Genomic DNA, 27,373 nt, shown 5'->3' on the forward strand with positions numbered 1-27,373 from the left:
GGAAAATATGTTTCTCACAACTTCTGTAGTGATATGAAAAGGAAGAGCCAAATTCATAGACTCCGTATAAAGCAACTATAATTAAATACCGATGTACTATTTTGCCACAGTATCAAAACATGAATATCCAGTGGCAACCTTCGAGTACATCTCAATCACAGGAAGCAAAAACCAGATGTTTACCTGGTAAAATAGTGTGAATGTACTTCGGGATTCTTTTTGGCGAGGGATACTCTACCACATCCTGCCTACAGAACCAAGAACAATCATCACTAAGTATTACGGTATTGTCTTACAAGATGTAGAGAAGCCTGGAAGGTCTTGACCCAAGAGGAAAATGTTCATTATTATATTTCTGTTTTAACTTGGAAGTACTGTAACAGCCAAGTAGCATGTGCTACCCGCCCGCCACACGGCGTAGAGATAGTTCCATCAAGTTATCATCGACTTAATCGTTTCTATCAAGTTTGGTCTATCAAGAAATTGTCAAAAGTGAAGAATTCAATTCTAATAAGAAGCTATCGAAATGTATAAGGGTAGGTCGGTCGAATTTGCCACTTCTGAGAAAAAAAAGAAAGTTTCACTTCCTGAAAATTGGAATGTATGAATCGCAGTAGCGGGAGATCGCATATAAATTAGTAAGCAAATTACTTAAGTGAATTCCATAAATGAAATTCTTGTTCGTATTTCAACCTCTTCGTTCATCATGATGTTAAAAATATAATAAAACTTACGTTTCAGTAATATCGATTCCTGATACTATCGAATCTGCCTCGCTGAAAAAGTGTAAATTTATTTAAATGTAATTTCAAAGTCATTTATAAATAATTTTAAATACATAATACAAAAATGTGTAGGTATTTTAGGAAGTATTAAATTATATTTTCTTTAAATGATGGCGATGTACAAGTTTTGTATCCGATGCTCTTCTGTACAACATAAAATATAGATTTTGAAATAACGAAACTGTTATAGTAAACTTTCTTATGTTTTACACACATAATTTTAAATTTTTCGATTATTAAGCAATTAAAACATGAAAAATTTTCACACTTCCTTTATTTTTTAACCTTATATTCATGATCTCAAGTATAGTTGTATTTTTCCATTTCAAAATGAATTAACTAATCAAAGTAAAATATCACAATTTTAGTACTCTATTTAGTGAATGTATATATATATATAGTTCTGTATACTTTATATATATATATATATCTGTACCTGTAAGGCAACTTGTCCTGACTGGCTGATCAATCAACGGCAATCAAAAACTACAGAAGATAAATTGTATGCAAATTTGTTTTCATCTTCCTCTTACGGTGTAAGCGCACACTAATAGGGATTTTATTAAATTCCGAGTTAAAGAGTTTAAATGGAATAACATAAAATTACTGTTTTTTTTTTTTTAATTTCTTGGTAAGAAGTGAAGATATCGCCTTAATTACTAGTGTATGTAATTTTCTTCTAAATACCTAAAAAACATTTTCTAGATTTTTCTAAATTCGACCTTGAAAGCGGTGAGAAAATGTAAAAAAAATTGAACAATCATTGCAAATTTACTCCATTTCCGATTACGCTAAACAAATATTAACTACATTGGGGCTGGACTCTTCGAATAAATATCTTTTTTTTTCCTTTTCTGTTTAGCCTCTGGAACCACCGTAAGGTATTACTATAGAGGATGATATGTATGAATGTAAATGAAGTTTAGTCTTATACAGTTTCAGGTCGACAATTCCTGAGGTGTGTGGTTAATTGAATCACAACCACTAACGAAAAACACCGGTATCAACGATCTAGTACTCAAACCTGTATAAAAGTAACTGCCTTTTCAGGTAAATATCTAAAAATCATTTTCGGGTTTTTTGAATTTCGATTTTTAAGTGGTGCAACGATGTACGACGCGGGGCCTTAACACTACTGTATGTGCGACGCGACTGGCTGCACCTGCCACCTGTTACTTGACTAAAAAACAAAATAAAAGTAATTAAAAAAAGAGAAACTAAGTACGGTCACCTCCTAGTAGTTTCTATCGGGTAACGCAAAGAACCGAGAAAAATACACTTTTACAGGTACGAACAACAAGTAACTAACTATAACTAATATTTTTAAGATGGAGGCCGAATGTTTTGAAGCCCAGATTCTTAGATTACTCAATGTATCGGGTATAGAAATTTTGCTGAAAAGAAATTACAATACACTGAATTTTTCGAGCGAAGCGAGCCATAACCGGCTAAATATCCCCTGACCGCGACGGGAAGTGCAAGTAACGATACAGCACGGGCAAAGCCGCGATGGAGACACTAGTATATATATATATATAAAGTATAAATGGGAAAAATTTAAGGAAATAAAAGCTGAAATCTGAAAATTTAAAGAAAATAATTTTAAACTGCGAAAAGCCGATTTTTATTTATTAAAAAAAATCAAACGGTTTTAAAAACATATAGAATCTTATGAAGCTGAAGATAAAAAGATTTAATAGGAAAATTAATTATTAGGGACCGAAGTTTACAACGTAGAAAAACGATTAGTCGAACAACAACGGTATAGTAGGACTGAACGATTTGAGAATTTGCGAAGTCCTTAAAATAATAAAGAAACGGCAAAAACCCTACAAACTGAAATATATGAACCTAAAGTTAACGCACCGCAAGGGCTGTGTGTTAAGAGAAATCAAGACCTCCCCAACATTGACACTTCCTATTTACTGTAATTTCATTACGGATGAAAAATGGTTGAGTGGACGCTGAAGATTCAGACAAAAACTGAAAAAAAAAAATATATATATATAAATATTTTAATTCTCCTAAAAACTTACGAACTTCGCATATTTAAGGAAATTTACCTGACGGACCGGTGTACATTAATGAGATCCTTTCACAATACTATCAAAACTTTCTCAACGTATGTTTATTAAAAGGAACCATTGTGAAGATTCCAAATCAGAAAACACTTTCAATAAGAAGGAGAACGGTCCAAGAAATCGGTGGATATCTAATTTAAGGGATTTGGAATCACTCGGAAATGTACCGACAAATCTGACTACAAGAGGAACCTCTTGTAGTCTGCTGTCAATTAATGTGATTTTGAATTTTAATGATGTTTAGTGTGGTAATCCATAAAACTTTATGATGTTTGAATTTAATTATCTGGGTAATACCGTGGATGATTATATTCGCATAATAGATAGTTGTTTTGTTACGATTCAAATTTTAGGTTAACACGGTATTAAAAGCGTTGATTATTTACACATAAATATTCTTACCAATAATAAGAACCTAAACAAATTGATTTAACGGTTATTTAATTTTAAAACATATTTTAAAAATATGTTTTTTAATAGAAAGTGAGGTAACTCGTGATATGCGCTTTTATTTTAATTCAGACGGCTTACAATGTCATAAACAAATATTGCAAAATTAATAAATATGTAGGGTCGTGTATCTTTGTCAAAAATAATCTATATTTTATATCGTTTCATGTGAATTGTTGTTGGAATGTAACGAATTAAGCATTAAAATAAAATTTGATAATTGTGGTTGGTTATAAGCGATTGTAATTTACATATTACCTTTCATAATTGACCGAAAATAATTTCTGGATAGTTTAGATAATTACATCAGCGACTTAACGAGGAATACGAGGTTAATATGGTTGGCGATATTAACATTCATATTAAGTTAACGACCCTTTAATTTATGAATTTATAAAAGTTATGAGCAAAATTGTGCTACAATAATATATTATGGTTATACGAATTTTAATGAAAAATATGAAGATTCCTGTACAGAAAAATAATTTAGTAAACATTTAGGAAAATAATTTAATTATGAAATATTTTTAAAACTAATATAAGTGATCACTTTTCCAATCGATTTCCCCATGGGTTATGGCAGCAATCAAAATGTAGAATATAATATTAAAAGACTTAACGGTAAAGAAAAAAATTAATTTAAGTCTATTACAAGTGTGATAATTTGCGTAGTCGTAAAGACGATTCAGTGGATAATCTATTCGCTATTTTTGTATTCATATTATGAAATTATATTGAACTTTGGAGACGGCCGTTTAGGCTATCCCATAAAAATGACGGTTAGAATCTTGAATTGCATAAAGTTTCATAAACTAAAATATTGTCAGGAACAGAATATTTAGTAAAATAAAAAGGGACTTTTCAGTAATATTTTTAAAAACGAATATAAATATTAAAATAATATTAATCTATAAAAGAAAAGGAAATTTGAAACTAATAAAAGTGGTAATAAGGACTTCACTATGCACTACATCATAATAAGAACTGCATCACAGTTGTTGCTATGGTGATCGACGAAGATCGATACGTGACAGTGAGAGAAATCGAAAATGTAACCGGAATGAGAAAATAAACCACATTTAACCTCATTTTAAAAGAACATTTGAAAAAAAGGACGCAGGGCGATGAGTTCCACACCTACTAAAGAAGCATCAAAAAGCGACTAAATTGTTTTCTCTTTATGAAAGAGAAGGCGAGCAATTCTTGAATCGAATAACGGAAGAAACATGGAAGGGATTTTGAACTTGAACTGAAGTCACAAAGCAGTGTTTGGAAGAGTCAATATTCTTCGAAACTAAAGCCATCGCATCCAGTCAAACTTGAAGCAAATGACGATTTTTTTCTTACAATAAGCAGGGTATTATTGCTACCGAGAGAGTCAAATGGTATTAATATGACAGCTACTTACAACAGAAACCTTATTCAGAAGATTTTACTACCGAAATTTTGAAAAATACATCCAAAATATATCGAGTGGTGTGTCACCATTGCATGACCATGCGTCGCCACACATTTCCTGTTCTGCCGTTCATATTTTATTCGATTTCTTTTGAAGAACCCTTCGCCATTCACCATAAAGACCTGATTTGCGCCCTCCAGATTTCGATCTCTTTCCGCTCCTAGGGGAACGTTTAAGAGTTTGAAAAGTTATCGCCTTCCGCGATCCTGGAAATTCGACAAGTCAACAAAAGTTTGTCTCCTGAGAGAAACCCAAAAGATGCTAAACCGTTGGCTAGCATGTATTTACACGTGGGTGGATTATATCGAAGAACTTAAAATTTGATTTGCATTTCAAATGCTCCTAAAAATGGTCTACGTTAAGGTTGTTTTTAATATCTACTTTTACCCTCACATATTTTGTAAATTTTGGAGTAATATGTAGCAATTTACTCAAAAAACGAAAAAAATGTTGTTTGAAGAATATATTTTCTCTCAGACAAAAAGATTTGAACTCGTATAAACGGTTTAAATTTTACGGATTAATGTTTGTACAGTCCTTAACAAATATCTGTTTCTCTTATATATTAGTACAGAAATACGTAGTACTTTTTCTCTATTTACTCTACTGAAATGCAGGACACATTCAAGTAAACAATGAGAAGTAAATAACTGGCAGAATATTCAATTGTATTAAATTCGATCGTATCAGATTGTACTACAACATTTTATATTCAAAATAAATTTTGTTAAAATACTTGAATATTTGTAAGTATATATTCTAAATCAAAATTTTCTGATTAAAATATAAATATAATATTCATCTGTGTAATTACGTTAAACAAAGGCTCTATTGTGATAAAGACTTTCTAAAGTTGCAGCTGGAGATGTAAATATAAGTCTATTGTACGCTTGTGCTAATTTTAGGGTTAAGTACTCGTATATTGGTATAGAAAAAGAAAAAATATATGAAAATAAAGAGATTTTTAGATGAACTATTTAGAAAAAAAAGCATTTTGCAATCCATAATTCCAGTAAATATAATCTATTAATTAAATGTTACTTTTTGATTACTTACGTATATATTATTCCTCCTTTGATTCTGAAAAAAAAAAAATATTAGTTTAATTTAGTATAGTATTACTGGAATTCACAATCTTATTTTTTTATTAATTAATTTTTTTTTCTGTTTTTGTTCGGTACAATGATGACTTGGTATTAAATATAGGTTGGAAAAAATAACACAAATGATTATTTTAAGAGAGGTATAAGAATCCTCTGTCGATGACTATTCTAAGCGAAAAGAGGTTCGTATCGGTAATGTGACAAAAACATTATTTTATTGATTGCCTTATTTATTTTAAAGATAACGAAGGACTTATGACTTTTAATTACTAAATTATGACGAATGAGTTTTTCGATAGCTGCATGCGTATCTATAAAATTACGTAACTTGTATTATCGTATTTTTATGATATTATAACCTGGTGGATCACGTAGGTGTTGCAACATTTATATAAATTATGAGGCTCGGCTAAAAGATTTTCCACACTAGTTAGTGTGCAAAGTTGATAGCTAAAATCCTCCTATTCAAACCTGCGATAATGCGTTGAAATCCGTTTTACCAGTTTGCTTTCAGTAGCAGTTAAATTGGAGTCGAGTGCGGCCAATATGTCAACACGGTTAAAACAGCGCGCAGTGATCGAATTTTTAACAGCAGAAAATGTGAATCCTACGAATATTTTACATCGTTTAAAAACGGTTTACGGTAGTGAAACTGTTGTCTGGAGTACTGTTCATAGGTGGGCGTTGACATTTAGTGAATATGAAATTGGTAAAGCGACAATTGAGGACGCACCACGCAGCGGACGACCGGTTTCTGCGACTGACGAGAAACATCGAAGGGAGGACGACGATTTGCTTCAAGATGACCGGCGAATCTTCCGACGAATATTAAACATATCTAAAGAACGAGTAGGCCATATTATTGAACAATTGGTTTACCGTAAACAAGTGCACCATGGGTACCCCAGACTCTCTGATGGCTCTCCACATGGTGAAGTTCGAGCCTATTTCGTATCCGCTATACTCGCGGGATTTGGCTCCGTGCGACTTCCACCTCTTCCATCATCTAAAGAGGGATCTGAAAGGTAATCATTACTCACCGACGATGAGGTGAAGGAAGCTGTGGCCACTTGGATCCTAGAAAGGCCGCCAGAATTTTTCAGTGAAGGAATGGATAAACTTGTCACACGTTGGGAGAAGTGTATCATTGTAAACGGGGATTATATTGAAAAATAAATACAGCATTTTCTAACTACGGTATCGTAATTTTATTCATTTTTTATTTCATTCCATACTACGCTTGTGTGCAAAATTTATCAGCCGAGCCTCGTATTACGTAATTATTTTTATCATTCGTTAATTTAATACAAAATAATGTGAATTTAGTATTGAATTTCCAAGTAATAAGACTTACATTTTACAATCTGGGGACGATAACTTCTTATTCTGTCTTTGACCTCTCATTCTTATTCTGTGATACCACATACAGTGATATGTGGTATCACAGAAAAAAAAGACAATGATGAGTGGGACGCTGTCTTAATTCTGTGGTTCGTTATGTCTCGTAGATTTAAACAGTGTACTGTTTAAATCTACTGCAGTACTGCATTAAATAACATGAACAACGCGTTCATGTTATTTAATGTCTTGCAAATATTCAACCTGCGAAATTGTTAACCACATGATTTCTTCAAATGAAATTGACCGGAACCACCTCTAATAGTCGATTTTATAAAACTGGATAAAACTTTATATTAGAAAATGTATAACTCAACGGTTAAATGTTGCAACGAATTAATGAAAGCAGAATTACAACACAATGATAAAACAATATTATTAATTATCACGGAGTTCGTTAGAAATTCGTCGGTAAGAGGCGACAACGGCAACGAACTACGTTTACAGTTCTAAACATGACCTAACCTAGCAGTGAAACGAAAACGGAGGAAAAAATAAGCAGGAAACATTATATTTCAGTTCAGTTAGATTACTAATAAAAAATACTTTCAAAAAATACCTCGAATTTTGTTAAACAACGGTGTTTTTCCATTTGATTAATCGAATATGTCATTTTATTCATTTTTTTAATCTACCTTTACGAATCGCATTGTAGATAGCAGTACTTGATAGTACAAGGAAGGGTACAAAAACTTGATAATTTACTGGAAATAATCAAATTTAAAAGAAAATATACTACAGTTTGTTTTAATAGTAAATGTTGTTATGTAAAAGATAGTACTGAACATGAAACAATTATTTTAATTCTTACAACTTCTTTAAAAAAAAAATAAAAGTATTAGTTTACTAGAGATTATGCTAATTTTATTAAAAAAAGGAATAAATAAAACAGAAATAAACTCGACTGGTAAAATCGAATTTAATGATAAAAATCGACAGTACACTCACAACGTAATAAGTGTAATCTTACATTACGGATTTTCGATTCGTAAGGGTCATTCATTATAGTATTTTTATTAAAAAAGAAATAATGTGGTACGAAGTGAATGGTATGGCTATCAACAAAAAAAATTGGGCGTGAAATTCAATTTATTTGCTGTTAGGCAATAAATTTTAATAATAAATCCATAAGATAACAATCAGTAATTCATAAAAAAATAAAAGAATAATCTAACAAAAAGCAGTGATATAAAAAAAAGACAAATAATGAAATTGTAAAACGTACGGTAAGAGTCCCGCAGATATCATTTCTTCCGCTCAAAAAACAAAAATTTCTGTAATAAAACTTACTAACAAAACGATACTGGTATCAGAAAATGTAAGATACTAAATTTTATTATCTGTTATTAACTAAGACTTTAAAAAAAACATGTTAAATATATGTAATATATAATAATAGATAATAAACAATGTTTAAGCGTTCCACATAATAAGTAAAAAAAAATAAAAATTTGTTACAATACTTTTACCGGTCCGATTTCATTTATTAAACAACGAATAACATAAGAATTGTATTATTTCTGTAAATGTGATATGTATTACATATAAATGAAATCGGGCCGGTAAGAGATTTGTAACAAATTTTTATTGTTCTTACTTATTATGTGGAACGCTTAAACACTGTTTATTATCTATTATTGTATATTACATATATTTTTTTTTAAAGTCTAAACAGATAATAAAATTTTGTGTCTTACATTTTCTGATACCAGTATCGTTTTGTTAGAAAGTTTTATTTATAATACAGAAATTTTTGTTTTTTGAGCGGAAGAAATGATATCTGCGGGACTCTTACCGTAAGATTTACAATTTAATTGTATGTTTTTGGATATAAGGTATCGATATTTACTTTGTTTAAATTTTATATATTAATTTTTTTCTTTCTACTGATGGGGAGATTCACTTTTAGCCCACCCGTATATTTATGATATTTATTGCAAAAATAATATTTTCTTACATAATTTTATCCGGGATTACGTCAAGAAGCTGAAGAAGTGTGGGTAATAATTTTGCTTCTTTTTCACCGAGACGCTCCTCAAAAATCGTTAATCTAACTCTAAAATAAAAATGAAAGAAAGCAAATTATTAAAAAAAATTATTATGTTCAATTTGTGTTTTATTAGATAGTAAAATTACAAAAAAGGTGTGTTATTAACATTTCTTTCTAATCTATACAAATAATACAATAAGCAAATTTGCTGATATTTTATAAAATTCTAGCGATATGTTTTCTTAGATTTCGTATTATAATAAATCAAAATCACAAGCAATATTTAAAAAAAAATACGTTAATAAGAGAAATTAAATATTTGATTATGCATTTGTAATCTTATTATTAATAATAATAATTAAAATTTGATGAAAAGTTTAATTAAAATTGAAAGAATGATTTTTAACTGAATATAGAAATTTTGAGATTTGTGTAATCACTGGTTGCAAATAGTTCGTTCTATTGCAGCAGTTTTAGAAAGTATCTTTTCTATTCTATTTTTTAATTTAATATGCACTTCTTCCGTCCTCTCTTTCCAGCAACCAACCAATTATCTACTTCGAAAATTTAAGTCAAAATAAGAGTTCAATTTTTTTTTTAATTTCTGTTATTTAATATTATAAATTTATAAACAAGTAATTATGAAAACTCAATAGAAATTAAAAGATAGTGAAATTATAAATTAAAAAAACCAATTAACTAATTTGACTGATAAATAAAAATTAAAGCAGGGTGTTTATAAAGTCTTTCCATGATTACAAAGATTTATTAAAAAAAAAAAAAACTTAGATTTACGCTGTGCAGTTTGCGGAAAAAAAGAAAAAATTATCAAGGTTTTTTACCATGTCAATAAAGTACATATGCGCCTTTTGTCGCACGTAGAATGCCCAACCGATAATCAATTTCGCGTTTTGTCTTGGTCAAAATTTTTTCGGTAACTATAGCAACGGCTTCAGTTATTCTCCGTCCCAATGTGTCCAGATCAGGTGTAAGTATTGCATAGACTCTGTCCTTAACCCCAGAGGGGTTATGTTTTGCGGCCTATCTAGGTATATGTTAGCTGTTATTGATTGCTCGATGAAAAAGAAGGGACTAATGATTCTGTTGTGCATCAAACCGCACCACACATTCACTGTAAGAGAATCTCTAATTTTTTCCTGGTAAAGTATGGATTTTCTGAACCCGTATTCTTGCATTATGCCTGTTTACTTTTTCTGAGGTGTGGAAAGTAGCCTCGTCTGAAAAACCTAACGGATGGCCGCCGTGTTCGCGGAAGATCAACTACACTTCCACTTTTCTTAAATGTTGCATAACACGCAACGACATTCTTACTATCAGGTGCTAGTCGTCCGTGTTCCCTTCTAAAATTTCGCTGCATAGTTATCGGTGATTTCGACTCGTGATATACATTGCGTTTTCTCCTGGATTGACGCCAAAATATAAAAAATTGATCACAGTGCCCTCTACTCTTCCTCTACCTGAAAAAAAACCAATATAAAAAAAATCGATACATTTTGCTCTCGTTTGCCGCAACCCGCACAGCTATAATTTTAACACATTTTTGTAATCATGGAAAGACTTTAAGAACATTATATATATATATATATATATATATATATAAGTTAAGAGTATGATATTTACTTGATATAAGCGTTAATAATAGAATGTGTTCCTAGTAATCATTTGCTTCTAAGAATTATTATTGTATTAGAACCTTGGTCATTATGTAATATTTCTAGTTAGTCTCTTTGTAGAACTCACCTCTCACAAGATAATATTTACGTTTATTAAATAAGCAGTAGCAGGTTACGCTAAATGTTATAAACTAAAGGAATTTTTTTTTTTTTTTTTTTCTTCAGTCATTTGACTGGTTTGATGCAGCTCTCCAAGATTCCCTATCTAGTGCTAGTCGTTTCATTTCAGTATACCCTCTACATCCTACATCCCCAACAATTTGTTTTACATACTCCAAACGTGGCCTGCCTATACAATTTTTCCCTTCTACCTGTCCTTCCAATATTAAAGCAACTATTCCAGGATGCCGTAGTATGTGGCCTATAAGTCTGTCTCTTCTTTTAACTATATTTTTCCAAATGCTTCTTTCTTCATTTATTTGCCGCAATACCTCTTCATTTGTCACTTTATCCACCCATCTGATTTTTAACATTCTCCTATAGCACCGCATTTCAAAAGCTTCTAATCTTTTCTTCTCAGATACTCCGATTGTCCAAGTTTCACTTCCATATAAAGCGACTCTCCAAACATACACTTTCAAAAATCTTTTCCTGACATTTAAATTAATTTTTGATGTAAACAAATTATATTTCTTACTGAAGGCTCGTTTAGCTTGTGCTATTCGGCATTTTATATCGCTCCTGCTTCGTCCATCTTTAGTAATTTTACTTCCCAAATAACAAAATTCTTCTACCTCCATAATCTTTTCTCCTCCTATTTTCACATTCAGCGGTCCATCTTTGTTATTTCTACTACATTTCATTACTTTTGTTTTGTTCTTGTTTATTTTCATGCAATAGTTCTTGCGTAGGACTTCATCTATGCCGTTCATTGTTTCTTCTAAATCCTTTTTACTCTCGGCTAGAATTACTATATCATCAGCAAATCGTAGCACCTTTATCTTTTCACCTTGTACTGTTACTCCGTATCTAAATTGTTCTTTAACATCATTAACTGCTAGTTCCATGTAAAGATTAAAAAGTAACGGCGATAGGGAACATCCTTGTCGGACTCCCTTTCTTATTAGGGCTTCTTTCTTATGTTCTTCAATTGTTATTGTTGCTGTTTGGTTCCTGTACATGTTAGCAATTGTTCTTCTATCTCTGTATTTGAACTCTAATTTTTTTAAAATGCTGAACATTTTATTCCAGTCTACGTTATCGAAAGCCTTTTCTAGGTCTATAAACGCCAAGTATGTTGGTTTGGTTTTCTTTAATCTTCCTTCTACTATTAATCTGAGGAATATTAAAGGAATATTAAATAGTAATAATTAATAACTATAATTAAAAGCATATCAACTGAAAATAAATTAAAATCGTTTTTTAAAAACGTAATTCGTTAAGAAAGAAACTTGTATATATATATATATTAATAACAACTTTTTTTTATTTTTATATATTTTCACCTTCTTACTAAAAGGGCTTTTTACATCACATTTTGTGTTTTACTGTCTTATTGAGATTATTTTTACCTATATTTTTCTGGGAGTAACAAATCCTAATCTCCAAGCTAAATTGTTACAGAGATATAAATCAGGATTTGCCCTTTCTTTAGTTATGTATATATATTTTTTATTTTTGTGAAAAAATACGCCAATCTTGATATTAGCCATTCATTATTTTGTATAGAAATACTTTTTGAAAAAGGAAACATTTCAGAGATAGGCCGTTATAAACATATTTTTAAAGGACAAATTTTAGTTTAGTCTTACATATTAAATTTTATTCCATATATATTTAATTAGTAAAAGGATCAATATGATCTGATAACACGCTTTAATAAGGGAATTTTTGTGAATTATTTCGCACCAAACTGGGAAGGATTGTATGAAACAATCTATACAACAGTATGACCAACCGTGTAAATTTTTCTCATTTATTAGGTTTGGCCCAACGACTGATGGATTTTTGGCCTGTCAAGAAATTTTTCAGTCAAATAAATATCTAACGTGACTGCACTGCTCTTGGGAGCAATAATTAAGATATCAAACTAACACCTAAGATAATACCTTATATATCGATAATAACACCTCGTATAATTGTAGGTGTTAGAATAGCATCATGATGCGTATTGGTCAAAAATTTCATGCGGTATTACCAGAGTATCCACCCTCCAGCATATTTTATATTTTACCATAGTAAAGATGTTAAGTTTACCAAAATAAAATTAAAACTAACAAATATTGTAATGAGTTAAGTCCCCAGAAACCGAATCCAGGTTGTCATTAGGGACCCAGAAAATATGTAGCAAGAGAAATGCAAGTTAACTGATAATCCATAACCACGGACTCAGCTATCTGAACTTCAGTGGACAGTGAGTAGTATTGGTGAAACTGGACTAAAACGAAAACTGTAGCCTCATTACATAATATCGACAGCTTTTCAGAACAATGAAATGTTAATGTGAGCTGTTCTACATATGCTCATTCATATCCACTAAATACGAATAAAACTGCTCTATATTTTGATTTGACTTGTATCTTTGCTCATAATGTTTTGTTGTTCTATAGAACACAATGTCTGATCGACTGTTTCCGTATAAATCACTGAGTTTACTTACGTTGGTGATATCAAAAAACTTGACTTATATAAGTTTTAGGCCTTTTCTCTAAAGAATACAATCCTTATAGAAGGAACGTTAAACAATTAAACAAATCCGATATTTTACTTAATTAGTAAGTTATAGCAATATTTTGTTTTTTCGATAAAGCCCTCCCATTTCCACCCCCATGGTCCGATCTAGACCATTAACGAACTTGATCGAGATTTTCGTCGTTATATTTTATATATCAATCTGAAAATGATTGGCGCAGTTATTACGGCAGTTATCATGTCTACAAGAAAATGAAATACGAGTATATATCTATATAAAAATGTATATATAAAATTTTGAACTGGCCGTGGTTTTGGGGTCTGGGGGTTGTGAAACGCGAAGATAAGTTGAAATTTTTTGGAAGTCGAGTCATGGTACCCTTTATAATAGGTAGGTTTTTTATGAATCTATCTAAATATTAATCTTTTGTAAATTACAGAATGGACAAATTTAATAAATAACAAATGGTATAATATTTGTAAACCCAAGGATTTCTTAAGCTCTATATTTTAGAAAAGTAAATGGTATCGGTACTTACACACTATTGCTGTAATATATACTGCAAAACAAATAAAATATATAAAAATAAATACCTGACAAAAATAAATACATAAAAAAATTTGATCTAAGCCTCAATAACAATGAATAACTTAAAAAATCTTACACATCAATTACTATGAGTATGTCTATAATTAATATTTTCTGAAAATCCTCTTGTTTAATTCCACTCTTTTTTTTAATAAAAAATTGATGTACTTATGTTCACACTAATTCAATGTTTTGGAATCTTTTACATCAGCACTGTCACAAAGTCATAGGCATGAAACTGGTATCATGTAGTTATAATCTACATACTTCAATTGCTCAAATGGGTAACTTACAACAATCGTATTAAATTATGGAGATTTAAAAAAAATATATTCTGAACCGAAAATACTCCTAATGTAAAGCAAATATAAAAATGGCTTCCATTAAATTTATAAAAGAAAGTGTATAAAAAAAAATTTTCAACAAATTCATCTATAAAGTTAAAATAAACTGAAAAATTAACAATTTTTATAAAGTTGCTAAAATATTACATTAACGCATTTTCATTGGATTTATATCTACAGATGTGATTCATACATCAGAATTTACGTTAAATTATATTTTATGAATCAAATATTATTACACAAACTAAAGATAATTAGTTGAAAATAATTTTAATTTAATTAACTAGAAATTATTTTGTTATATTTTTAATTTAAAAAAAGTGATGGTGATTGATCCACCAAAAATCCAGAACAATTGACCCTTAAATAAATGGCAGCTCTACTCATTAAATATTAAGTTAAGGAATTCACGATGTCGCAAAAGTATGATACTACTCAATCTAAATTGAAGAACTAAATTTTGTTGAAGGTGTTGAAAACGATAGGCTCAGATTGAAGATAATTTATGTACCTTAGAATGTAAACCAAATGCATTAATATATATATTTGTGATAACCTAAACTCAAGTCAAAATACATCTCACACTTTTAGCCAATCCTATTCAGTTGCCACCAATCAAATTGCCATCATTTGAAAACAATATTCTGTTGTGGTAATATTACTTTGCTATGTTTAATCATTTAGTTCATTCTACAAGTGATCTCTCTCATTTTAATAGTTACATTATCTTTATTCTTCATTAAAGGATACAGCATTTGACACGATAAAAAATTTATCCGTCACAAATGAGAATTATCTAGTGACAATTATTTTATTAGAAAGTAGATTTAGTAATAACTTACAGTCATTCATTATGTAGAGAAACTCTAAAGATTCATTTCAAAGAGAATCTTTGTCTAGTACTTTTCTGTCTATTAATATGATCAGTTAATCCGTAAATTCAATTAAAGCCATGAATTTTCCAACTGAGGTTGAACTTATCGTAACAGATTCTAACTTCCAAGCTAGACCCTATCATAGATAAGTTGTGGAAGAAAATATTAGTTTGTTCAAAAAATTCAGAAATTAAAAAAAAATAAGACAAATATTGGAAAACGTAACTTTTAAATCGGATTTCAAAACCATGCTTCATTCACATCCAGTAGTTGACATAAATTTAACGTTACTATAAAAGATAACCAAGGCAACTTACCATAATATTTTAATGAACTCGTAAAAACTAGCTACTTGGTTATCATATCAAGTCAATTTACTGTCATAAGTGCAATTCAAATCATTATATTTACAAACGTAAAACAACATTCAGACAATATTGATGATTGCAAGGAATTTAAGAATAAACAAATATTTTAATTGTTTACACCCTGGCCATTTTATCAAGGAATGTGTCGGTGAAGACACGTGTAAAAAGTTTTTGGAAAGACATGATTTATTAATTCATGAAACATTTGCAAAAACCTCTTTTCAGAGAACACATTTAGAAATGAATATGGAAGTTTCACTGTAATATTCCGAAGTAAGAAAAAAATGAAACTAGTTGATTCTCTTAACAACGCCAAGCAAAGATCTTTAAACGTGGGGAAATCAAGCTTAACCTTAATCTTTTCTCAATAAAAATTATCTAGACTTAATTGATGAAAACTTAAATTTAGATCATGTGTCTGATTGGTTAACTTCAGATTTATATGTCTTTCAGTTACATCATCCCATATTAAAAGCCAAATTTAACGAATTGTTTTTCATGGTTCAGCTAAATATTAAAGTATTTTTTTATCACTTAGACACATTACTAGTTGGTCCTGTTGTTCAGCACGGTTTTCTCAGTAATTCTCAAATAGACAAATAGACAACATACTTGTTTCCACGCTTAGGCAATGAAATTGTATAGGCAAGTTTTGGTCACACCTAGATAGCAATCTACTAAGGACTTTATGGTGATATCCCTCTGACCATGAATTAAAACTGTACATTACGAACTGTAATTATAGTTAAGTTAGTGCGTCCTTCTTGGCTAATAGATGTCTTAATCAGATTACTAAGGACAACAAGGACCAATTTTCTGCTCCCGGAGTCTTACTCTTTAAGTCTTTGGGGGTTTGTGTTCCAATGGTCCTATCCTCTGCAGAGTTTCTTTAAACTAGACACCCAGTTGCCTAATCTTTCATAAAAACCAAATACACCACACCAAGAACACTAAACAAATTACAATATATACCCATACACAGCTACACAACAGCATCCTACACTGTTTCTTCTCACACCTACACTCGGTGGTGTTGCGACACATAACGCAACGCAAACGTAACCCAAGGTGGAAGCTATCGTATCGATGGGTGGATGGCTCTACGTACTGAGTTGGTCTCTTCTGGACAACAGTGTGAACCCAGTTGTACTAAGCCCTAGCTCCAGTACGCGTGCACTTTGCTGGAGTAGTCTGTTAAATCACCGGTACTGGAACCGTTTGAAAAACCAACAAAAACAAGGGTTTGAAGAGACTTCGATCGATGTTGTCAGCCACAGATTTAACTAGTAATAAGGAAACTAAAATGTTAGCAGACTTGTAAATTTTCTTGTATACGGTTTCTTGTTTTGAGATACGAGATACGACTTTTGGAAAAAGTTATTCCTTTCATAATAAATAAGAGCGTCAAACAGTTTGTGGGTCTCCTAAACCTGTTAAAAACTCAGGATTGGCGCTCTGCTAGTTAAAGTAATTAAGGAAGAACAATACCGAAAACTGCTAGTATTCCTTAAGTTTACATGGACCAACCGAATGATAGTTTAGCCCCATAACACCCTAAATTTTAGCTAAGTGTTCTTTTGTCGTGGCTTGGCTGACGTTGAGTTATCAGTAATTACAGAAGAGTTGTCATAAGCAGTCATCTCAGCCCCCACCTTGTGGGTGTCTTGTGTCATCACAAGACACCCACCTTGTGACGTTACCGGTCGCCACACCACCCCCTCTGTTCCAAGCCCTGAAGGGATTTACCGTCACAAGCAGTCATTCTTCCTTCTTATAATTCTCTGAATTTAGAGAAGGGAGAATTGTGTTAATGTGCCATCATCATCGCTAGTTCTGACTTTTTCCAATCCAGCCATTCTTGACTGAATAACGTTTACCTTTCAGTTTATGTGAAACTATATATACCAAATCCCAGACGCTGCATCCAATGTCTGGGTTGCAACCAATATTGGTTGCAAAATGAAACATGTTTGTGCACGTTGCAGATGTACGGGACATGATGATAGTACATGTGCTTAAGAAGAAAGATGTATAAACTGTAAAGATCCACACTCAGCAAGGTTCCAAAAATGATCCTTTTATAACGAAGAAAAGCTATATTGGGGATCTATACTATGCAGAAATTGTCTTTTCCTGTGACACGTCGGGAATAGTGATTCCCTCAGCATGAGAAAGCCCATACAATTTGGTATTAGTTTCGTGCAGGCTCTCTCAAAAAACGTTTAAAAAGAGAAAGAATGCACATCGTATAAAGAACTAACCAAATTGGTAGAAGCTTTGTAAGAACAAGTAAACTCCCTCTCATCTGCTATTGCTGAATTGAGTACTGGCAAGAAGGTAACTACTGCAAGAATGCCGGTAGTGATTTAAAAAACTTCAGCTCAGTCGGTGCACCACCACATACAGTTTCTGCTGCACCGATTACGCAGCAAACTACTAAGAATGTACTTGGCCCGACATTCCGACACATACTCTGCTGCTCAGATTCCATGATTGCCTTGCAGGCGATTAGTGGCGTGTACTCCAGGCTTCTGTTGGATCTCCAGCAACATTGGAATTTCAGGCAATCAGTGCGCCAAAAAAGGCTTATTTTCAGCCTCCTTTCATTGATCGTGTTATTTCTGAAGATACTGTCGGTTTTCTGAAGAAGGTGGCTCGTGATGAGTGGTAAAGTGAATGGCATGGTTTGATTTTGCTTTTTGCATATCTAATAAAAGTTTTAAATCAGTTAAATTTTTAAGTTCATTTTTACCTGCTTATGATAGTAATATTACGACCGGGCGCTGAGAAGTCAACTTTATTGTGCGCTTAAAAGAAATAAATAATCTTGCTGCTTGTGAAGCTATATTAAACGACTTTTATGGCGATAATCTTATAACACGACCTGGTAACTTAGATGTATTAAAGAAGTACAAGGCAGATATAAATATATTAAATTAATAGGGTCTCCAACACGTAAACTTTTAACTAATAATTCAAGAATAATTCCATTAAACAATAATAAGGTATTTTATGGAACAGTGATTCAGATAAATGGATGTTTGAATTTACTAAAGGGAATGACAACGTACTGACTGAAAAAATGTTCTATGATTACTGGAATTTACAACCCATTAGGCTTGATTGGGCCGATAGTATTCTTGTGCAAACATTCTACTCAACAACTGCGGCAAATTAAATGACATGGTAATTCACAGCTTAAGGGATAATTTATTCTCCCAGTGGAAAGATCTAAACAATAAGTTTACGTTAGTTATCATTAACAGATCAATTAACGATAATGCTATTAAATCTTTTTAAATTCTTAGATTTGCCAATGCATAAAGTAACGTATAAGGTAATACGAGATGTGTATATGTCAGAACCATTATTCTAATTGAAATATTTCATCCAATCTCTTCAAGGGTTGTCTATGGTTTCGCCACTCACAGATCTCTCTACCAGATTTAAGTTATTTGCTTTTATACTATTAACCCGTTTGACTATTCAAGTGGTTCCATCTTTAAATACTCACATCGATGAAATTCACTTGTATTCTGACTTCATAATTGCAATTTATTGAATTCACATTGAACCTTCACATGAAGGTTTAATATATTCGATGCTAATAGAATTTTAAAAATCCAACAATTCAACTGTTAATCCCAAATGGCATCGCATCAATTCACCTGATAATCCTGCTGATATCCTGTCTCCAGGTTGTTTCCTGAAAAGCTTCAAAATTTTAACTTATGGTGGCACCGACCTTTTTGGTTTTTACAAGAGTTAATACACCGGGCCAATAACTTTTTCTCTAATAATTTTACTTCTTCGCCTCAGTGATTAATTGAGGAACGTAAAGGGATTCAATTCTCGTTTGCTTCTACGCTACTCAGAAATATTACTGAATATTTTTCATCTTTATTTAGATTAATTCGTACCTGTGTACGATTATCACAGTTAAAATATTATACTTCAGAACTCAATGTGGAGACAGATTATACAAAGTAGATTATTCTCTCTCGATGCATTCGGAGTTTTATCAGGCCTGTAGGGGGTCGCCTTCAAAATTCAAGCTCTCTTCAAGTAATAAACATAAATTACTGGTTCAAGTGATTTGCTTCTTCAAGGTATCAGATTATTCTATGCACTTAATTAATTCAAGATATATTTAATCAAAGAACTTATTCAATACAAGTTTCTATTTGTTAAATAATTTACGTGTTTAAAGTGCTTATTCTATTCAAGATTATCTATTCGAGTGATATTATTCATAAAAAAAAGTCTGAATTTTAGGCGGGCACTACGTTCAGATATTAAATGTAAGTAATGATAATCAGTAATGATTTCTTTTTTATCTTGTAAAGAGTCCTTTGTTCATATAATTTCTTATTATTTTTTATCGTGTTGTTCTTTGTTTCTTCAGTCTAGAACGGTTTACCAAACGATTCACATGTCTTGTCTTTTTAGGATTTTAAAAGATAACCTATCAAACATTTTGAACAATGTATCAAATCTTTACTAGTATGAATTTATATGGTGCGCAGACTTTAAAATATTAAAATAAAAAAAATAAATTAATAAAACATTATAAACTAATTTAAATAAATTAGTCTAAATTATAATATTATGTTCACTTCATTATTTATCCAACCGGCAACTCTGCACAATTCATTGATTAAGCACTTTAAAATGGAAGGCAATAATTGTACAAGTACATTCATTTGAATTGTCTCTTACCTTATACCTTAATAATATTGCAATATTATGAATGTATTTTGTTGGTTTTCCTTTTTTTAACTAATACAACGAAAATAAGTTGCAATATATAACATAAAAATTCATTTATAAATGAATATATATATATATAAAAATACAACTAAAATAGAAAAAAACATAAACTAATAAGCCATAAAATTTGATGAAAATTATGTATTGAGTGTTTTTTGGATTTATCTGTATTCAAGTAGAAATTTTTAAAAGAAAAATATAAAAGGAAACAGTAAACAATAACAGCTTGAAATTGAACTTAACTGTATTTATGAGATGAAAGAGAAGGGGGAGAAGAGAAATGCAAAGAACCAGTTTCCTCCTATTAAAAGGAAATTCTATTAAAGGAGAAATAAATATCATATTATAAACTAGCCAATTTTAAATAAAATTGTTTTATAAAGACTACTTACTGTTCTTTTAATTTATCAAGTTTATTTTCTCTAAAAAGTCTGCAAATTGTAAACAAATGGACATTTTAATATGTTAATAAAAGAAATTTAAAAATAAAAACAACAATAAAATGCAGAAATCTCATTAAAATTAAATTAATATTTAGGCTCAGAGTTCATTGTTATTATTCTTCTTTTTTCCTAATAATAATAATTTATAAAAAGAATTTTTAAGAATTTTTATTTCAACATTCCTTCTTTATTTTTTAAAGTTTCCATGATTTTTTTTCTGTTACCTGTTAAAATTATTTTAATTGTATAAAAAATTTTAACTGTTTTCATTAAAATTAAGTATGATCTTAGAGAATTTTGCAAAAACTATATCCCAAATACTATAGAATTATTTTTGTATCCTCTCACTTACCAGAAGATAAAATGAATCTGCATTTAAAATTTAAGCGGTTTTGTTTAATATAATAAACGTGTAATTCATGCGATTGCATAATATCAATAGCATTCATAGTAAAAACATGTCAGCAGTATGTCACCCAAAACCTTTTATTGTATCTGGTAGCAGTACAGAACCTGACTCAGGACTGATATGCTCATGAGGAAACTATAGTAAATTATATCGATATTAATAATAGGGTGAGATTTGTAACTTAAACGAAGAATTACATGACTACAATTTGAGTAAAAAGAAGTGAACTACTACTTTATCAGTGCAAACTCCTAAGACTGCGATGTACATGATTCAGTACCATGAAGCTTAATGATTCCAGAAGAGGAGATCTTTCTGGTGAATGTTGACTTGCCCTCACATAGCATCAATGAGTTGCTTGTTCAACAATTTCTTAATTTGGTCAAAGAGATTATAATTATATGGTATTAAATCTGGATATTATGGAGGGCAGGTGGCATACCTTCTCGCGCTTTTGTAGTGTTTTAATGTTGTTTCAGCATGTAAATGCAAACATTGGCATGAAAGGATGAAAACTGTGAATGGGGTGATTCTGTTCTTGGAAATATTTAGTGTATATTTTAAAATCATGGCATATTATTGAGGAGTGACAGATTATAGTACGGAAGGCAAGGTATCATATTCTCCATAAATTACGAATGATTACCATTATTTTTCAGAATGAAAATGTAATTCATCCACATCTATGATGGATGGAAATGTAACTATTATTTTTCATTGCAAGTTATTATACAGACTTAATGACCTCTATGCTTTTCTGCTGCAGAAATTATCTGTTTTAGTAAGAACAGTAATAGATCTATTTTTATGTTGAGGCTGCAAAAGAGACAGAACTGATTTATTTTTTCTAATCTACCATAATTTAAAATTTTCAGAAATTTCTATAACTAAAGATTTGTTGATATTTCTGAATAAGCTCTTCTACTTCATTCTGTTGTCATTAATGACTCTCTATATTAATAATATTTTCTGGACGGAAAGACATGATTGTTCATCTTCGATTTGATTTTCTAGTCTTGCATAAATCTCAAATGGGACTACTTTTATGCAAACTAATATATTATTCCTATTTGTACTGTTGATTCAAGTGATATAGTCATATATCATATGACTATATGATATATGAATATGATAAGACATAATATATATATATATATATATATCTTAAACATGTTCTAGCATCAAAGCATGAAAGTTCTTATTGAGATTTGAATCTTACTTGATCAAAAAATGGCTACCTTGGCCATTTAACATTTTATGAAAAGACAAATGAATAAAATTCCTATTTAACTATTTTTTAGAATAACAATTAAATAATAAAAGGTAAACAATAATTACTTTAAAACAGTGTAAATACTAATTTAAGTATATATACTCACCCTGATAGACAAGATACCTGAACGTCATCATACATGTACTTTATGTAACTGTAATTAATTGACAATCATTATTAATATAATTTTAATCCAATAACCTAATTATCAATAGTTTACATGTAATATGGTTTTGAGTACACTTTGACATTCACTAAGGAAGTAATAGAGCATGAAGTAGACATCATTCAAGGATAAGTAGCTTAATTAATGTGCTCACATACCTTGTAGGGTAACTGCTGGGGAGATTCATATTTATTAAAATATTACGTTCGAAAACTTCAGTTGTGATTAATTTTAAACAGTAATGAAAATAAAGCCATCAATCATCAATAAAAAATTAAACTAAAAAGCTTTATTTGAAAATAACATTTTGATATCGTACAAATAAACTTAAGCTACATAACAGGATTCATAACAAATACGATACAGGAAAAAGAGATGAAAGCGAGGGGGCGACGGAGAGCCTTCTGTGGGGCTGCTGTTCGCCAGTGCTTCACGGGTGGAAGTGGCTATTAGACACGGGTACTCCAGAGCCCCCGGAGCACTAGAAGACCACAGTGCATGTGGGGACGTTCCCCCTGGGGTGTCTCCTTTAGAGGCGAAGGCATAAAGACTGAGTCCCGGATTCTGGAGTGGGGAAACATCCCAATGCCATAGGGGAAGGCACTCGCCTTGTGACGTTTCCCGTCGCCACACCCCCCCCGTTCATAGTCCTGATAGAATTTAAGGAGAGTCGTCTTTTGACCCTAACTTTTTACACCTCATAGTAATAAACCAGGCCTTGTTGGGATGCCACCGATTTAAATGCCTCGGTAGACAGTTATATCAGCGTTTTATAAACTCAGGTTTTGACTTCGCTGCAGGCCACATCAATACATCTTGAATGCCCTACATCGCTGCCCTCTGAATAGCTAACCGAGTTCGCGGGAGCACGAATCCTACACCTAGTTCTACATTTTATAGAGCCAATTCGTGAGTAAAAGTCATAAATTTCAAGGCAAATTAATAATACCACCAAAGATTTTGTACGCAACAACAAAATTTATTCCTAGTTCCCTTAGAGAACTCAACTTCAGTTCATACCCCTTGACTTTGTTTCATTATGAACTCTGGTCTGGTGTAACAGAGAGGCGGCCAGACCTCCTACTCACACTCAGCTCCGGGAGTGGGGAAACAAGGACGACGTAGTCGGGCCTGGTAACTCCGCTCCAGAAGTTAGAGGTAAAGACAAAAGAAAAAGACAAGATCCTACCGGCGTGTCGACCTGTCCAGCCGGACGTAAAGCCGATAGATGGGGAGGCTCATCAGAGTTTTGGACACTTCACTGGGCTGTGTTATACTTAACTGTGGGTCCAGCCCCGGGGGAGAAAGGGAATAAAACAAAAGTAAACTTGCTGAATTAAACAATAAACATATCTTTTTTTTTGGCAAAGAAAGTTTTTCTCAAGAGGTGACCTCAATCTCTCTAATTTTTTACTCTAATAAATTTTGTTTTGTGATCTCCTTAGGAATAAGCTAAAATTACACATTAAATGATTTGAATCCGTGTGAAACACTTATCATCAATCCCCAAGGTAGAAAGTAATGAAGTATTTCTTTTTAGGCACCGTTAAGTTTCTTGCTTACCCCTGAAAACAGCTGGGTTTGGAAAAATAACAGTCCTTGAACATTTCAGTATTTAAATGTTTAATTTTTGGTGAGCGAAACATACAGAACGGGGATAAGAAGAACTAAAAGTATTTAACATTACGTTCCTAAATAAAATAAATAAATCTTTTATTCTGACAGTTTCATAATAACAGATTTCATGTGTTACTCCATAAATACAAAAGGAACTGAATCAACATCTGTCTGGGTCGCTCAGAGGATAACTTTATAAAATCTTGATCAGAACCGTGTCATAAAATGCAAATTAATTTCAAAATAAAAATGTAAGTACTTACAGTCAACGTTAATTTTTTTTAAAGATAAACAAATCAAATAATTTTAAATTAAATAGGTGGGACACTAATTATACAAAATAATTACAAAATTAAAATTAAAATTATTTGAACACATTTATGTATACGTTGTACTGAGATGAGAAAATTTAGTGTCCTTTTAAAAATGTTTAATTAATCGTACTTAGAAATTAATGGAAAGAGTAATACTGTTCCTGTAAAAGAAAATCTTTTAATTATGTTTTAAAGAAATCGGTGGGAAGATATTTTAAACGGTCCCTTCATTTTTTTTTTTTACAAATTGCAATATTAGAATAATGAGGCATTTTATCTTAATTTTATATACGGTGCTGAGTTATATAAAAACATGTTTGTTGCTCGGTTTAATAGAGGTGGCTGAATAAAAAACTGATTTATGTATACGTAAACACATGAATAATTAAGTTAACACTTTTCATATGTTGTCGCGTATTCGCGGCTCGATCAGGATACTGAGAGATTGACAATTGAAAATGTTTAAATAATTACAATTTATTGGTTTAAAAAAATAAGTAAACCAAGAAAAATCAATAATAATAATAATAATATCGACAATAGTAGTAATATTAAGTGACAATAATAAATAACACGCAATAATAATGACAATAATGGAACCAGTAAACAATAATAATAATAATAAATATCATAATTACAAATGATAATTGTAGTAATCACAATAACAACAATAACAATAGTAATAATAATAAACTGTGATTACATACAAAAAATAATTTAATGTAATAGTCAGGATTCATTTACAGGTACATAAATAATGAAAAGCAGAATTCAGTTTCATTGACAAAAGACATTAGCATGACCGCAAGTCTTAACACTTTTACCCATTAGTGTTGTATTAACAACAATAGATAAGACAAGTATAAAGTTTTTTCACTACAAATACCTTTGCTGCTCACCAATAAAACACCCTTAATAATTTATGAATGAAATTTAATACATTACCTCTTTCGCTTATAGTCTTACAGTATCTCATCGAACCATTTGTAGTTTTCGTGTATTGGAATTTCTTTTGACGTCACCTTAATCGCGTCGAACCCAAATAATAACTCCTCTATCGTAGCACTCTCTCGCAGACTCTCCTCGCGACTCACATCTCGCAGACGGACATTATAAACTCTCGCTTAGACTGATTTCGTAGAACTTTTTCTCGCAGACTGACATCATAACATCTGCTTGGACCGATTTCAACTGATCTTCCCCGAAGTATTTATATTCCTCTCCTCTTTACTTGCTGAATCGAACCCACCTCGAAGCACGAAATGACCGCCTGAGCCCTTTTGTTCTCATGCATTCCCAACCTGGGTACGGTATCTCTTCACACGGAAAAACATCTGTTTAGGTGTGTCGATGGGCAGTATTACAAAAGACTGTTGTTAAACGGACTGTTACCTTTAGTAAAAGGGTTTCGTCTACCTCCTTTCAGGATTCCTCCCATTATTATATTTTCAGAGCCCATCATTTTAAGAAGGGCAACTTTATTAATCTGCTTAATTTCAGGTGCAAGAGAGGGTACCTGTAGGACACTATTAGTTTTTTAACTATCGTATTTGAAAAATAGCAGCTATTTCAGTAAAATCATTAAAAACTTAGTAGTATGCTTTTAAAAATATATATAACAATCAGAAAAAATCATTGTTACATTGCAGTAAGTGGTCAAATGTAAATAAAAATCCTAATATTGAGATTAGATGGTAGTTTGTAAAAGTTGTAATGCTTTTTTATTGCGTGACTCATTACATTTCTATCCTTTATATAAAGTTTCGTAAGAATGCTTTTATTTTAAATTAAGTTTTACTTATTAAGTTTATAAATAATTTTTTTCAATAAAGAAAACGCATTTTAATTATTTTTCTCAATTGTGGTTTCTCATCAGCTCTTCATTCAGATGGAACGTACATCTGTTGTGCCTCATTGTCGGAAGAATTGAATTTTTTAAGGCACTTTCCACTACGTTATTTTATTCATTTATTTACTAAATAATAATCTTTTTTATGAAAATTATCTATTAATGGGTAAAAATAAAAATGATTCTTTTAAATAATAAATACCGTAAAATAAATCTGAATAATTGTCAGGTTTGTCTTCGATAAATCATATAAAAAATTTTTTACAACTATTCGTCTAATAAACAATTTATGCCAGACATGCAATATAACATAATACCGAAGTTGCAGGCGGATTTCAGAAGAAATCGAAGATGCAATGTCGATAGAAGTGCGCGTATGAAAGGGTTAAAAAACAATTAATTGGCCTCTTTGTTGTTTTTAAAATCGCTTTCGATTCGATAGCGCATAAAAAATTACAGGTTAAATTATTCAACTTAAGCGTGAGCGTAAAATGACAAACTTCATCGCTAGTTTATACGATCAGGCCAAACTTTTCATAAAAATTGAGGGAAGTGAAACCAAAACAGTAAAAATAATCTGGGGTGATTTCCAACGAGACTGTTTAAAATCATGCTTAAACTTTTATATATATATATATATATATATATATATATATACATATAAGTAAAAAAAGCTTAAATCAATGATAGCTCAAAAACTAGTGAAAGGTAAACAATCAACCAACTACATCCACGAGCATGAAGGTTGGTGATACAAGTTTTCTA

The 27,373-nt window shown here is 31.1% G+C and overlaps 1 protein-coding gene across 10 annotated transcripts in view; it reads right to left on the bottom strand.

Annotated features, from left to right (window-relative positions):
- The window catches only part of LOC142333458 (uncharacterized), a 338,230-nt gene that overhangs the window by 299,798 nt on the left and 11,059 nt on the right, over window positions 1-27,373 (bottom strand). For 9 of the 10 annotated variants that reach the window (XM_075380640.1, XM_075380639.1, XM_075380642.1 and 6 more), the window contains exons 4-9: window positions 22,769-22,816; window positions 20,930-20,968; window positions 14,131-14,151; window positions 9,234-9,332; window positions 5,832-5,855; window positions 735-776 (exon numbers count right to left, since the gene is read on the bottom strand). In XM_075380640.1, coding sequence (XP_075236755.1) covers window positions 735-776; window positions 5,832-5,855; window positions 9,234-9,332; window positions 14,131-14,151; window positions 20,930-20,968; window positions 22,769-22,816 — 273 coding nt within the window. The remainder of the gene's footprint in view (window positions 1-734; window positions 777-5,831; window positions 5,856-9,233; window positions 9,333-14,130; window positions 14,152-20,929; window positions 20,969-22,768; window positions 22,817-27,373) is intronic. The other variant, XM_075380614.1, reaches the window with a different exon arrangement.

Source organism: Lycorma delicatula, chromosome 12 (genome assembly GCF_047948215.1).
Source record: "Lycorma delicatula isolate Av1 chromosome 12, ASM4794821v1, whole genome shotgun sequence".
NCBI classification, from domain to species: Eukaryota; Metazoa; Arthropoda; class Insecta; order Hemiptera; family Fulgoridae; genus Lycorma; species Lycorma delicatula.